This window comes from Pteropus medius, unplaced genomic scaffold (genome assembly GCF_902729225.1).
Source record: "Pteropus medius unplaced genomic scaffold, Ma_sr-lr_union100, whole genome shotgun sequence".
Taxonomy (NCBI): Eukaryota; Metazoa; Chordata; class Mammalia; order Chiroptera; family Pteropodidae; genus Pteropus; species Pteropus medius.
This window is the reverse complement of record NW_024342474.1, coordinates 312,355-326,404: the sequence shown is the minus strand read 5'-3', so window position 1 is coordinate 326,404 and position 14,050 is coordinate 312,355. Positions and strand designations below refer to the sequence as shown.

Below are 14,050 nucleotides of genomic sequence, written 5' to 3'. Positions count from 1 at the left end.
GGTCAGACTTGTATGCATGTGTATGGTAGATTGCAGTAAAGGATCTGGGACAATAGTAAGAAGAATCTGCTTGTAGAAAATTAGATTTTCTACTTAAAGATTAATTATTTCCATACTAGCTGGTATAATAATTTTTCAGGTGGAGAAAAAAACCTCTCTCCCTCAGAAATAGTTAAAGATTTATAATCCTAAATAGTTGCATGGATAAGAATTTTATTAAAGTAGGGTGTTTATTCTTCACCATCTGTTAGAAAAGTCCTCTTGCATATTGCATATTATTAGAGGGAAGTGGACCATTTTTGTGGACCTAGAGGCTTGGTGGGATTAAGAGCAGTTTTTTTGGATTGAACTTTCTTTTTCTTATGAGAACTATAGTTGACCCTTGAACAACATGGGTTCGAACTGTGTAGGTCCACTTATATATTGGATTTTTTTCGGTAAATACATACAATACTAAATGTATTTTCTCTTTATGATTTTCTTGATATTCTTTTCTCTAGCTTATGTTATTGTAAGAATACAGTATACAATAATAAAACATACAAAATATATGTTGTTTGACTGTTTATGTTATCAGTAAGGCCTTTGGTCAACAGTAGGCTATTAGTAGTTAAGTTCTGGGGGAGTCAGAAATTCATGGATTTTTGTCTTAATGGAGTGTTGGCACCCCTAACTTCAGCATTGTTCAAGGGTCAACTGTACCTCTTTTTTTTCACTATGTTCATTCTGTTAACTAAGGAAAAACTTTATTCTTTTTTCTTAGCTTGCTGAACTAAAGCAGGAATGTCTTGCTCGTGGTTTGGAGACCAAGGGAATAAAACAAGATCTCATCAATAGGCTCCAGGCATATCTTGAAGAGCATGGTGAGTGTTTTGTGGAGGCAAAGAGTGGTGTGATTGAGGGTATTAAGTTTTTGGCTCTACCATGTGGAAGATTTCTTCTTTTCCTTTAGGTTGTTGGCGATACAAGTTCTTAATTAACTATATCAAGAAAAACTCTTGATCATCCAGAGCAGTGATTGCAGTGCAAAGAAATATCCCCCCCCCCGCTTTAAGACATTGTAATTTTATTTCATTAAACCGAGAATCAGAAGATTTTAATTTAGTTCTTCTTATGCCAGCAATTTACTAGGTAACTTTGGACAGTCACTGTTTACGTGGCTTACATTTATACTTGTCTTTTCTGATCTATGAAATGAGACAAGTACCTCTACCCTTGAAATCTATAGGTAATCTCTGGTCTCCTCTAGCGCAGACATTCTCTAATGCTGCCTTTTAAAAAACAAATAATAACAACTTCATTTAAGGCATACTATCATCCCAGATTGTACAAGTTCTTTAATTTTTATCCTAACTCCCTTAAGCAACTGTTCTCATGTGATTGATATATTTTTTTTGTCTTTGTCCTTGTAAAGTGTGTAGTGGTGTTTGGTGTACAATATTTTCTGTAATTGGCAATGAACCCATAGCCTTGCTTTATTTCTTACTTTTTTCTCTAAGTACTCTGCTTTTTTTTAAAGATACATTGATGTGACTATGTGGTCATCTAGTCTGTTGATTACAATTTCTGTATAGTAGTCTGTGAGGTATGGAACACACCACATTTTAATTCATTCAATGACAGATACCTATATTGCTTCCAAACTATGTCTTTCATATTCCCTTATATTCCTGTGTGAGAATCTTTCTTGGATATATACCCAGGAGTGGGTTGCTAATTAATATCTATTAATAAATGTATATTTAATATGTCTAAGCACTGCCAAATTGCTTTCCAGCATTGCTCTATAAATCTACTCTCTTCAGTGCATGGGGAGGGTTGGGGGTGTGTTCTTATATCTCCTCCACATACCTAAAGTTGGCACTCTCCTATAGTGGCCTGATTTTTGTTAATGTGTTGGTTGTTTCAATTTACATTCTTCTAATTATTAAAAAGTTTAAGCATTCGTGTTCATGGTTCTTTAGGTTTCCTCTTTGCTCTTTTTTCTTTCGTGATTCCTTTCATTCACTTGTTAGTTTGCAGGCATTTCTTTTAACTATTTATTGGTTTTAGACACAAATACCTTCTTTGTCATTTGTTTCTTTTTCCATGGTGTCCTTCCTTAGTTTTGAAAATCTGAAATTTTTCTCATACTACTTTTGCTTCTGGGTTTTTTTTTTTTTAATTCTTTCTCACCTCTAAATCTGAAAGATACTCTCCCATATTACTTTTTATTAATGTTATAGTTTGACCTAATCACATTTAAGTTCTGTAGTCCAGCTGGAGTTCAACTTCGTATTAATGTTTGGTAGAGAAAAGTTACCTTTTCCATGTATAGCAAATTTTATGAGCATCATTTCTGCTTTCATTATTGAATTTTATTTTTGGAAGGTAAATTCTAATTTTAGCCTAAGTACAGTGATAAAGATGGCTTTCTAGCAGGGCTTGACCTGAATATTTTAATATTCTTTAGCTGAAGAGGAGGCAAATGAAGAAGATGTACTGGGAGATGAAACAGAGGTGAGTTGGAGAGAGTAAGGTTATTTACTGGTCTGGCAATGTGCTAGTACCTTGGCCACATTGCCGAACATCAATCACTAGAGGGCTTAAATGCTAACTCATTAGGGGAGCGTAGAGGGGAAATAAAAGTTCTGAAAAACTAGTTTATTTTGGAGTTCTCATGTTCTTTCGATTAGTATTTATTCTTGATTCATATTAACCATGTTGTTTCATTTGGTTTTAGGAAGAAGAACCAAAGCCTATAGAACTCCCTGTCAAAGAGGAAGAACCCCCCGAAAAAACTGTTGATGTGTAACTATCTCTTTTTTATAATCTGAATATGGAACAGACAGATCTGAGGTTTGGGGGGATTTAGTATTTCATTCTGTTTTACCTTTTACGCAAGTACATGGTTTCAGTGAAGCAAATAGTTTATCTCTGGGTTATGTAATAGATAATTAGGCCAGGAGACTTCAAGCCCAAAGTTTAGTTTTTTTAGCCTTTGTTGTATTATGTAATAGATGGTTTTCTTTCTGTGTAGAGAATTATAGATTCTCTGCATCTGAGGAATTTTGTAAGGGAAGAGAGTGCTGAGCAGAGATTATGTCTCTCAGGTAACACTGCTCTCTTTGGATTTTACATTGGAAAAAGAGAGGACAAAGTACTAGAGTGAAAAGTAGATTTTGATCTGTTTAAACTATCCCACAAGATTATCATAAACATCTTTTTATTTGAGGCTCTTTCCATAAATGTCTGGCCATCTTATATGCCAGCATGTTAAGAACAATTGAGTCCTTTTTAACATTTTTTTCCCTCATAGCTATATTAATGCATTTAATCATAAAAAGCAGTATATGGGCTAGTAAAATGTCAAACAGTACATAGAGGAGTATAAAAATTGAAAATTAAGTATTCCTTGTTTTCACCCCATTTTATATCCTAGAGGTTTTCAACATATTCTTTCAGAATATTTTATATGATATACGTATATACAGATACATGTATATACACAGTACGCATATCGTTGGTTTCTTTTTTTCACACCTGGAGATCTTTCTATGTCATCATATAATATATAATAATGTCCTTATTTAAATGTTAGTTATGTACTAGCTAAGATTCTAAGTGTTATACACATATGTTCATTTAGTCCGCATATGAACTCTGCGAAATAGGAATAATTATCCTAGTAAGTGATAGGTCTCTTTTTTTAGCTTGTTATTATGGGAAATTACAAGTATATATAAAAGTTATGAGAATAGTATAATAGACCCTCATCTACGCCTTACTCAAATTTAGTAGTTATTAACTTCTAGCAAGTAATAGTACTTTATTCTATGAATGAACAGTAATTTCACTAGTCTCCTGTTGATGGAAATTTATTCATAGTAGCAAAAAATGCAGTGCTACCTGTCCTTAAATGCAACTATTTTTATATTTGCGAAAGTATGTCCATAGGATAAATTCCTAGTAATGGATTTGCTGTATCACAGGGCATGTGCGTTTAATGTTTTATTAGATTTTGTTAAATATTACTGCTTTCTGAAGCCTTTTAATTATCTTCCATCATAAGAGGTTTGTATTTAGATATAATGCCTCGAGGAAATGGTTTATAGAATATCTTTAAAATAAATGTTTTGGGGACTTTCGGGGCAAGAAGGAAGATTGGATCAATACAATGATAATTGGCTTGCGTGGATTAAAAATAATGAAGTTTGAAAATTTGTATACAAGTTTATTGTCCTTGGAATATATAAAATGTGTGATTCTCTCGTTTAGAGGGCTTTAATTTTATTAATGAATTTTTAAGCAGGGAAATTGAATGTGTTGAGGGGGTGATTTTTCTTTTTAGAGGGATAGTAATGATTAGACTAAAGTATATACAGTACAGAAAGATTCTGGATCTCTGTAGTTTGGACAAGTTTTGTGTGTGAGAATGGTTAGAGAAATTTCTCAGTGAAGAGAAGAAACTTCCCATGACTCTCAGAATGTGATGTGTTTTTTATTGCTTGAGCTTAATTGTGCCCAAGGAAGTTGGAACAGAGTAGAAGGAAGCTTCCTTTCTGGGGTTCCCTTTCTGCTATGAGGTGTTCTGCAGTGATTATGCTTCAGGATGGGAATGTGAAGGAAGTCATGATTAGCCTGGGGTTGGTGAGAGGATGCTTTCTTAATGGCATTGGACTTCAAGTAAAAATTAAACTTCATTGTCCCTTTCTGCCTGAACAAGACAGAGGGTTGGGGAAGGAAGAATGACCAGGAAATGGGAAGAATTCAGAAATTTCTTTGAAAGTCAGAATATTCAGAGATAATTTAGGTCCTTTGAACATTCAAAAGGTGAACATTCAGAGTCCTTGCTTTGCTTTGGCTTGAGGTTCACCAAAAATATAACTATTTCTACTTTAATTTTTTTTTCCCCCCAGCCAAGGCAGTTAAATATTGTAGGGCTTAGTTATGGTCAGCAGGGGGCACCCATTACTTATCTGTCAGTCTAGGGACCTCCAACAAAAGGATGGTGGAGAGAGTAAGTTCCTGTTCCAGAATTGCTTCCTCTGAAAATGCCATTGAACCATTACTACCATTCAGGGGATCAAATGGGAAAAGTGTCTGGGATGTTGGAACAAAAGCCGCCCATGTCTCCAAATGAGGGGCCTTAATGAGACTGGTTATGACCCACAGTTTTATGGGAGTTGTTTGGTGGAGGGTTAATGCCTTTCCATTTATCCTGGGTACTTCCGAACTTTGTCTCCCGCCCCTATGGTCCCCCCTCTTTTGTTTTCTCTTAAGCCTTTTGACTAGTAACTTAACATGTTTTCCTAATTCAGACTCCCCTTAGCCTTTTTTCTTCCTACTCCTTTTGACATTTTTATTTGTCCCACTTTGTTCCAACTGGAACTACAGTCCCCATGGGAGAAATAAGAGATTTGTAAAAGAAGGAAACCAGAGCTTGCAGAGCATTCATTCATTTTTTTTTTTTGTTATGAAAATTGAGATTTGGTATTTCAGTGAAGGTTAAAGCAATAGTCATTAGTTCAGAAATAAATCTAAAGTTTTTAAAAGTAAATCAAATGTTTTCTTGTATCCTTTGTTTCTATTTAGACCAATATATTTAATTAGACTTCTTTCCTAATAACTGTTTTCTACTTCAGAAAAGTAACTGAGTCTGTTATTTGCACTTTTATTGATAGATGACAATTCAAGGAACTGAAGTTCTAATGGGCTTCGTGGTTTTTTGAGCTAAGGGGTAGCAGAGAGATATGAGACTGAGGACATGATTCAAGTTAATTTCTTATACAATTCTAAGGTCTTGGTTTAGAGTATCAGTTTTCTAATTGTTAAAATCCCTTTTCTTTTTTCCAGGGCAGCAGAAAAGAAAGTGGTAAAAATTACATCTGAAATACCACAGACTGAGGTAGGTATGCTCCCTAGTAAAAGAGTAGTCTTTCTATGTATCTTTTGTTTCTTACCCTTTATTCTACGTGAGTCATCACTTTAAAAAATGTACTCAGAAAATCAGTATTGACAGATTTTGGTATTGACATGTTTTTCCACCAACTACACTTGGGAAAGTACTTAGGCTGGCATAGTAACTTTTGAAGCCCTAGTCTTTTTTTATATAGAATGATGGTCTTAGTGGTAACTATCTTTAAGATATTTACAAACTCTAGGGCTAGAGTTTGGGAGGATTGTACCTTGAAAGATAAAAAGGAACAAGGGAAAATGTCATTTTTAAGTTACAACTCGCTAACTGGTGACATTCGAATGTCTGGATTCTATCTTAAGATCTCTGAAACTAGGTTTTCAGTTGAGTTCTGTGTTCTTTTTTATACCTTTAAAGTAAAGGTGGCATAGGACAACATTGCCTCATTTCTAACTAAAAGAGTACCACTAGTGTTGGAATCAAGCTGTTCCTTTGATCCCTTTTCAAAGGTCAACCAAACACAGCTTTTGTCTTCTTGATTTCGTGCAGAATGTGGGTTTTATTTTATTTCTGCCTTTTTGTTTTTGAGAACATGGATGTAATAATAGTCTTTTTGTATTTGCTTTTTGGGAAGGGATGTTGAGTTAAGTAAGCCCTAGGACGCATATAACCTGCTATCCTCTAGGATAGTCAGTATTCTCAGTTTAGACCTTAAGAAATTACTCTTCATGTTCTGAAGACCCACACTTACTTCTAAACAACTTTTCTCTTAGAAGAAGGAAACCAGAAACTGAAAATTTTTTCCCCTTCTTTTGTCTGTTACCACTTAGAGAATGCAGAAGAGAGCTGAACGATTCAATGTACCTGTGAGCTTGGAGAGTAAGAAAGCTGCCCGGGCAGCTAGGTGAGTGTCCCAGCCTTTCGGACCTGAGATAGTTATAGTATGATGGTGAGGGGCTGTGATTCTAGGTTTTAAATATAATTGTTAATTGTATACCTGAAATTTACTGGATTTTGTTAACCAATGTCACCATAATAAAAAATAAAATATAAACAAACAAACAAATAAAATTGATTTTAAGTAGAATAGAGGCCTTGCTTAAAAGAAACACACTTTTGGCTCTGTTCAGAACTTCTCTACTGATTTGGATGTAGTAGCTATAGACTGGGTTTTATTATCAAGCAGGGTTTTTGTAATAGGTAAAAGTCAGGAACTGACTGCTACTCCCAATTTTAGTAAGGCTTCTTTTTGGCTTATTCTCTAGACTCTTGGTGAGAAGAAGAGTAAATGGAACTTCTTTCATGGGGTTGTTAGAATTAGCTAATGATTGCAAGGCTTGAGATCACAAGCAAGTGCCATATGTACACTTGACACGGAGACCAGGAGTGTGAACAGCTTTCTAAAATTTAGCTTGTTTTTCTTTTTACAGATTTGGGATTTCTTCAGTTCCATCAAAAGGTAAGACTACAGACACTCTTCTGAGGAAGTTATCTTTATATATTCTTACTTTTCGGGCACAACAGATTTCATTTCTCTAAATTGAGGTAAACTTGTTAGCTCTAGAAGCCTTTAAGAAGTGAGAACATTTACTTCTTTGCATTAGGTAACTCTATACTTAAATTAATCCTTCCTGGGCAATTAAGGAAGGTATTGAAGTTACTAGAATAGGAAGAAGTGCCAATATTTGTTTTCTTTTTCTTGGGCATCTTCAGAGAAGTTTCTAGTACCTTGTTTACTATTCTGGGGTCTCAAATCAGCATATAATTATGTATAGCTGTCTAGTGTTACACCGCCTAGTGTAGTGGTAAAAGGAAAGAGTCTTTTCTACCTCAAAAATCTTACTTCAAGGAATTTACAAGAAAATAATATTGGATATGCTTAAAGACTTAGCCACAAGGATTAGCATACATTAGTTATCAGTAACTAGAAACAGTATAGTATATAATAGAGAATTCATTAAGAAAACGTGTACCATAGTTATAGTGGAAGATTATGCAGATGTTAAAAATGATATTGAAGAATATTTGTCAATGATATTAAGTGAAAAAAGTTATAAAATGATCTTAGCAGTATGTTCCCATTTTAGTAATAAAAGTGCATGTATGGATAGGAAAATTATTAGAAGGTTATATACTAAGTTGTTAAAACTTATTATCTCTGGTTTATAGAATTTTGACTTCTACAGTGAATATGCATTTTGTAATAAGTTAGGGAAGAAATTATTATTTTTAAAAAGGACATAGTCCCTGTTCTCAGAACTTAAAATTTAAATAAAGTTTTCTAATCAATCCATTCTTCCTAATGACCTTTTTAAAAGACCAGCAAAATTCTGGCCACTGTTACTATGTGTTTTACAAACAAGATATTTTCTGGCTTTTAGTTGCATCAAGAGAGCTATAATAGGATTGGTGAGGGTACAACAAAATTATTAAAGAATTAGATGGTGCTATTTGAAGAAAACAAAAGTTAAAATTAATACTTACTCTGAAAAGGAAACTCGATTAATAAAATAACGTATAGAGAACATTTGCAGCATTTTATATATATAATTTCGACATCCTAGAACTAGAATTAAAAGGAATTACAGTTTTATGAGTGAGAACATAAAAACAGCTAACAGTTCCTAGCACATGGGTTGTGGTAAATGTTGAATCTATACCTGAATGTTTACAGTAGGGAGTTAGGGAACCAATTATAAGATTGAGATTGCTTAAAATAAAATTCTGAAAAATTTTAAGTTAATAGTTGTTGACAGGATTAGGGTTGAACCAATGGGCCAATTTACTACTTGCTTGTTAGTGATAATTTCAGGGCAGAACGCTGTGTTTGAGAGGCCATAATTTTAACTCATTATGATAGGAGCTCTGCTCTTTTATCCAGATATTGATTTTCTCTTTTTAACAGCTTTGAGATATAATTCATGTACCATACAATTCATCCTTTTTAAATATATAATTTAGTGTCTTTTTAATATATTCACAGGGTTGTGCAGCCATCATCACAGTCTAATTTTAGGACATATTCATTACCCAAAAAAAGAAACCATGTACTCATTAGCAGTGTTTCCCATTCCTCTGCCCAAGCAACCACTAGTTTTTTTTTCTCTATATATAAATTTTCTATATATATAAATTTGCCTTATAAATGGAATCTTAAAACTTTTGGTCTTTTGTGACTGGATTCTTTTACTTAGCATATGTATTCAGAGTTCATTCATGTTATTGCATGTATCAGTACTTCATTTCTTTTTATTGTTGGATAATATTCCATTGTATAGATAGATATACCACATTTTATCTATCCATCAGTTGGTAGACATCTGTGTTTTTTTGTCCCACGTTTTGGCTGCTAGGGTTAATGCTGCTATGAACATTCATATATTTAAGTTTTTGTATGAGTGTATGTTTTAATTTCTCTTGGGTGTATACACCTAGGTATGGAATTGCTAAATCTTGGTATACTGTACATTTAACCTTTTGAGGAATGGCCGAACTGTTTTCCAAAGCAGGTGCACCATTTTATGTTCTCAATGAATAGATATGATCTCTAGATGCAATCTGCCTTTTTTTTTGTCATGCTTGGATAAAGGACAATTGTCCTGTATACTAATTCTTTGCTTTCTAATTTGATTTGAAGACTGTCAGCTTCCTTTATGACTTTTAGATATATTTAATAAAACTGTTTTATTTGTTTTTTTAGGTCTGTCATCTGACACCAAGCCTATGGTAAGAAATATTTTTTTTATACCTCGAGAGCCAAAGCTTAACTTTGTACAGTTAGTTTTAAAGTTAGAGACTCCTCCTCCTCCTCCTCCTCCTCCTCCTCCTCCTCAGATCAGAGGAATCTGAAATCATATGAGCTTGGCGGCTGTTTTCAGTACAGTGTTTTATGTCCTGAATAAAAAAGAATTGTTTGAGGTACTGAGAGGTCAGGAAAATTACCACATATTCCAAGTCACTATAGACATCTTCCTACCCCTTCTCTTGAAAAAATAAATAGATCGTGTTACCTAGAGGACAGTCCATGTAAGTCTTTTATTTTATGGTATTGGAGTTTTAGGCCTTGTGCAACAGTGGCTTTGGATAATGTCTAATTTTTAATTACTACAAGAGAATCTGCAGCAACTTACAATTTTTTTTTAACACTATCTAGTAAATATAAAGTTAGAGAATAAAGAGTAGTAGTATAAGATGCTTTGGGGCCATTGTGACTAGTAGGCATTTTTAGAAAATGGAAACAAGTGCTGTGGCGAAATATGTTCAGCTTTTTGAAAACCTGCTCTTGGGGTTACAGTTCATCATTATTATTGGTAGTAATAATAATAAATGTCCTAAATATACTTTTGATGATAAGTCTTGATATATCAAGGTTTCTAAGAAAAGGAAGGAAGAAAATTGAGTTGGGTACTAGTGATAGATTTGTCTTCTGAAGAAAGGAGAACTACAGCCATAGTTTCTCTTTGCTTGAAGATAAAGAACTACTTGGTAGAGACTTTGTACAGGAATTAATGATTTTGGACTGTGAGTGCTGGTCTTGTTTGGAGGTGATGATTTAGACATTTGTTTGCTTTCTCAAGCAGTGTTTGTCCTACTTTGATCTTAAACCCTCCTTAGCCTCTTGCCACCTTTGATGAATGAAGAAGGCAGGGCTGAATCTTTTACTACATTCTAAGAGAGGCCTTTTTAATAATTAGTGGCATGGATGGGTGCTGCTTAGTTTCCTAATTTGGTATATAGGGTATCTTTGATGTTGTAGGCTTATTTGAACTCTTAGTTTTGGACCATAGTTTGCCTTCTATATTTTGTTTCGATTTTTTAAAATACAGGGTTTTGTTTTGTTTTTCCTGTTATTGTAGGTTAACCTGGACAAACTAAAGGAAAGAGCTCAAAGATTTGGTTTGAATGTCTCTTCAATCTCCAGGAAGGTAAAGTACTGTTTTTGTAACATTAAGGCAGTTTGGGAGCTGCATAGGCTGGAAATGACTGGGATTTTTTTGCAATGTTAAAGCAGCTTGGGATCTACACAGGCTGAGAATATAGCACCTTGTTTCACACAATGCTTTGAATATTACCTCCTCTTATTGGTTCTTGATTACATTGTGGGAATTGTTTCACAGAGCTAATTATTTTTTTCCACAGTTTTTTTTTTTTTTTTCCATAGCTTCTATCCAGGCTGTTAGAGCATGCTCTGTATTCCTCTTGGTTAAGATGTTGAATTCAGTGTTGTTAAAACTTGTTGCATCTGCTTTAATTTCTAATATAGGCATAATGGAAATTAAATAATCAGGAGAAAACAGTTCCGTCTTTAGATCAAAGATACTTAGAAATAAAATTTGGACTTTCTATGGAAGAAAAATTAAGTTATATTTTTCTTTCTGCTTCTCTGCTGACACTATTTAGTTTATTAAGTAAGATAACTTTGTTGACGCCATGATGTGTGGGGTAATTAGTTCTACAGTGCATTGTTGTGTTTGGAGTTTTGCTAGGTACTTTGGAGAAAATGCTAAAGATTCTCTGTTTGTTTCTCTTAATCTTTGTTCTGTGAGAATGAGAGCATGTTTCTTGGTGGTTGAAGTGGTGGCAGGGTTAAGGGAAGAGTATTTCAAACCAGAAAAAACATCATTTTAAAAAGTCATTTTCCACTCGATTATGGAAATATTTAGCTCCCTGAAAGTCCATTGGAAAAAAATTGATCTGATAGTGGTTATATATTTCAGGAAAAAAACTAAACACTAAAAAGTAAACAGTTGTGCCCCTGTGGGAGTTTTAACCTTGCATACAACTGTGCTTTATTTTCCTCTCCTTTAGGTTACTTTTTTTTTTTTTTTAGGTTACATTTTTGATGTTTACCAGAAATGAAACATCAGGTCTGTGTGCCCAGCTTGATGCTGAGACCATAGGTGTTCAATAGGAATATTTGCTGGTTTATGTAAAATTTTTAAAAATTAGAAGTTGAGAGGTAGGCAGAGTATGTGATTCTTAAACCACATGCAGCTAAATTGTGAAGAATTATTATAAACCCAAAATCATTGTGTTTTGCTAGATGGCCAACGGAAAAGATGCCTTGAATCTGTGGCCCTGGTTCTCATCTGTCTCTTTTTGTATATGAGGGTTAGGTGTCTGAGAATCTCAGCAATAACTTCACTCCTCTAGGGAATTGTATGTGTTTGTGTGTTCTATCAAAATTAACAAAATTAAACATCATATCTCCTACTACTTAACTCATATGGACACATTCCTGAGAGGAATTTGTTCACTTGAGTTATTTTGATAGCATTTCATTGCAAGGATAGATAAAGCCTTTCTCTTCCTTTTCCTAGACTCTTTCTCCATATTTGACCTGTTTTCTTTTTTAGTCCATAGGAGACTAATAGACTATATCTGAAGAGATATAGATACCTTAGTTAATTTTGTGACTTTGAGCAAAGTATTAAACTTCTTTGGTTTTCATCTATAAAAATGGGAGGAATACCTAACACACCATGTTTGTGTAGAGTAAATAACTGTATATTTGAATTACCTTAATACAGTGACACTTTGACCCACAGTAAATATTAGTTTTCTTCCTTTCTTAGTTCAGTTCTCTTAGCTACCTGGCTCTATGACTTTGAGTCAGTTAACTTGTATATTTTAACTTGATCATTGATAAGATTTCAGTTCTCATTTTAAGTCTCCGAAGGGTTGTAATCAGATAATGGTAATTGGCAGAACTCTGACTATATGAGCTCTGTTCTCTAAACATTCATCGTCACACATGTGTTCTAGAGTAGTGTTTCTCAAATTCTGTGGCAAAAGACTAGTTTTTAAAAATTTCCAACTCATTGCAGAGTGGCACTTTTGTAAAATACAATAAAAATGTTCACAGCAGTGTTAAATTACTCTGGAAGTTTCTAATAACTCAATTTTGGACTTAACTGCAGACTGATAACAGTTTGGGGATCAGCACCAGGAGACGAACCACATTTTGAGTAGCACTGTACTAGAGTATATATGATTTTTTTCCAAGGACCTCTTTGTTTGGAGGTTTGTGACTCTTGGTGATATCTCCCTTGAGTATAGGTTCCGTATACATTGATCATAAATCCTGATTTTCAGAATTGTTCTAATTTCAACAGTTTAGTCTAATTTTCCCCATAAACCATTACGATGTCCCAGAAATGCCGATATTTTGCTATCTAGAACACCACTGTCCAATTGAACTTTCTGTGATGATGGAAATATTTTGTAAAATATTGTTCTGTTGAATAATCTGTTATCTAATATAGTAATTAGCCACATGTGGTTATTTATTGATCACTTGAAATGTAGCTCATGTAACTGAGGAACTGAATTTTTACTAATTTAAATAGCCATATGTATATTGAACTACTCAAGTCTAGCTTATATCTCTCACACAGCTTTCACACTTAGAAGTAGCATAGAAATCCTTTATCAGACCATATACATTGGAGTACTGTTTCTGTAGCCCAGAATTTTTTAGTACTTGTAGAATGTAAGCAGTTTTATACTGAATCTATAGAAAAGAAATTAGAGAAAAGGGAATAGGAGATAAAAGGAAGTGTTCGTTTTGTCAAGTAACTTATTTTCTAGAACTTAAGTGTTCTAGATCCAAATCCTGAAATTGCAACTAGATACATTCTCTTTGAGAGTTACCTGGTTGTCTTATGTTTAACTGTTTTTTATCACCAGAGATGATTTACTACCTAGTATTTGGTTAGCCAAGGTTAGTGACATGATTAAGTTTATGTTTATGGAATGGCCAAATCAGCACACTCTATCCACCTCATTTTGGGGATCTGGGGTTCTAGTATAGCATTTTCTTACATAATTTGGTTACCTATAAATTTTACTATTCTCTAGGTACAGATCTCATTCACTTAGATATGATGCCAATAGTGGAGGTTAGTAGGTGGTGTGAAGATGCCTCTTCTTTATCCTAGCATCCTAAAAAGGATAGTGAGAAACCTACCTCCTACGCTTTCTATTGCACAAGGTTTATGTTCGCTTGATCCAGCTTAAGGTCCTGATTGCTGATTTCTCTTCAGTAGATTTTGCTGGAGACCAGTATATATGATAAAGAGAGAAAGTGTGTGAGAGGAAGTGAGCCATGGCTCAATAGTATTTTTGACTAATTTTTTTTTAACTCACAATCTG

The 14,050-nt window shown here is 34.0% G+C and overlaps 1 protein-coding gene across 1 annotated transcript in view; it reads left to right on the top strand.

Moving 5' to 3' along the window:
- SARNP (SAP domain containing ribonucleoprotein) overlaps positions 1-14,050 on the top strand; it is a 37,653-nt gene that overhangs the window by 7,866 nt on the left and 15,737 nt on the right. Inside the window, exons 2-9 of the mRNA XM_039865619.1 lie at positions 764-863; positions 2,453-2,499; positions 2,723-2,790; positions 5,836-5,887; positions 6,727-6,800; positions 7,327-7,355; positions 9,597-9,622; positions 10,753-10,821. Of these exons, the coding sequence (XP_039721553.1) occupies positions 764-863; positions 2,453-2,499; positions 2,723-2,790; positions 5,836-5,887; positions 6,727-6,800; positions 7,327-7,355; positions 9,597-9,622; positions 10,753-10,821 (465 nt within the window). The remainder of the gene's footprint in view (positions 1-763; positions 864-2,452; positions 2,500-2,722; positions 2,791-5,835; positions 5,888-6,726; positions 6,801-7,326; positions 7,356-9,596; positions 9,623-10,752; positions 10,822-14,050) is intronic.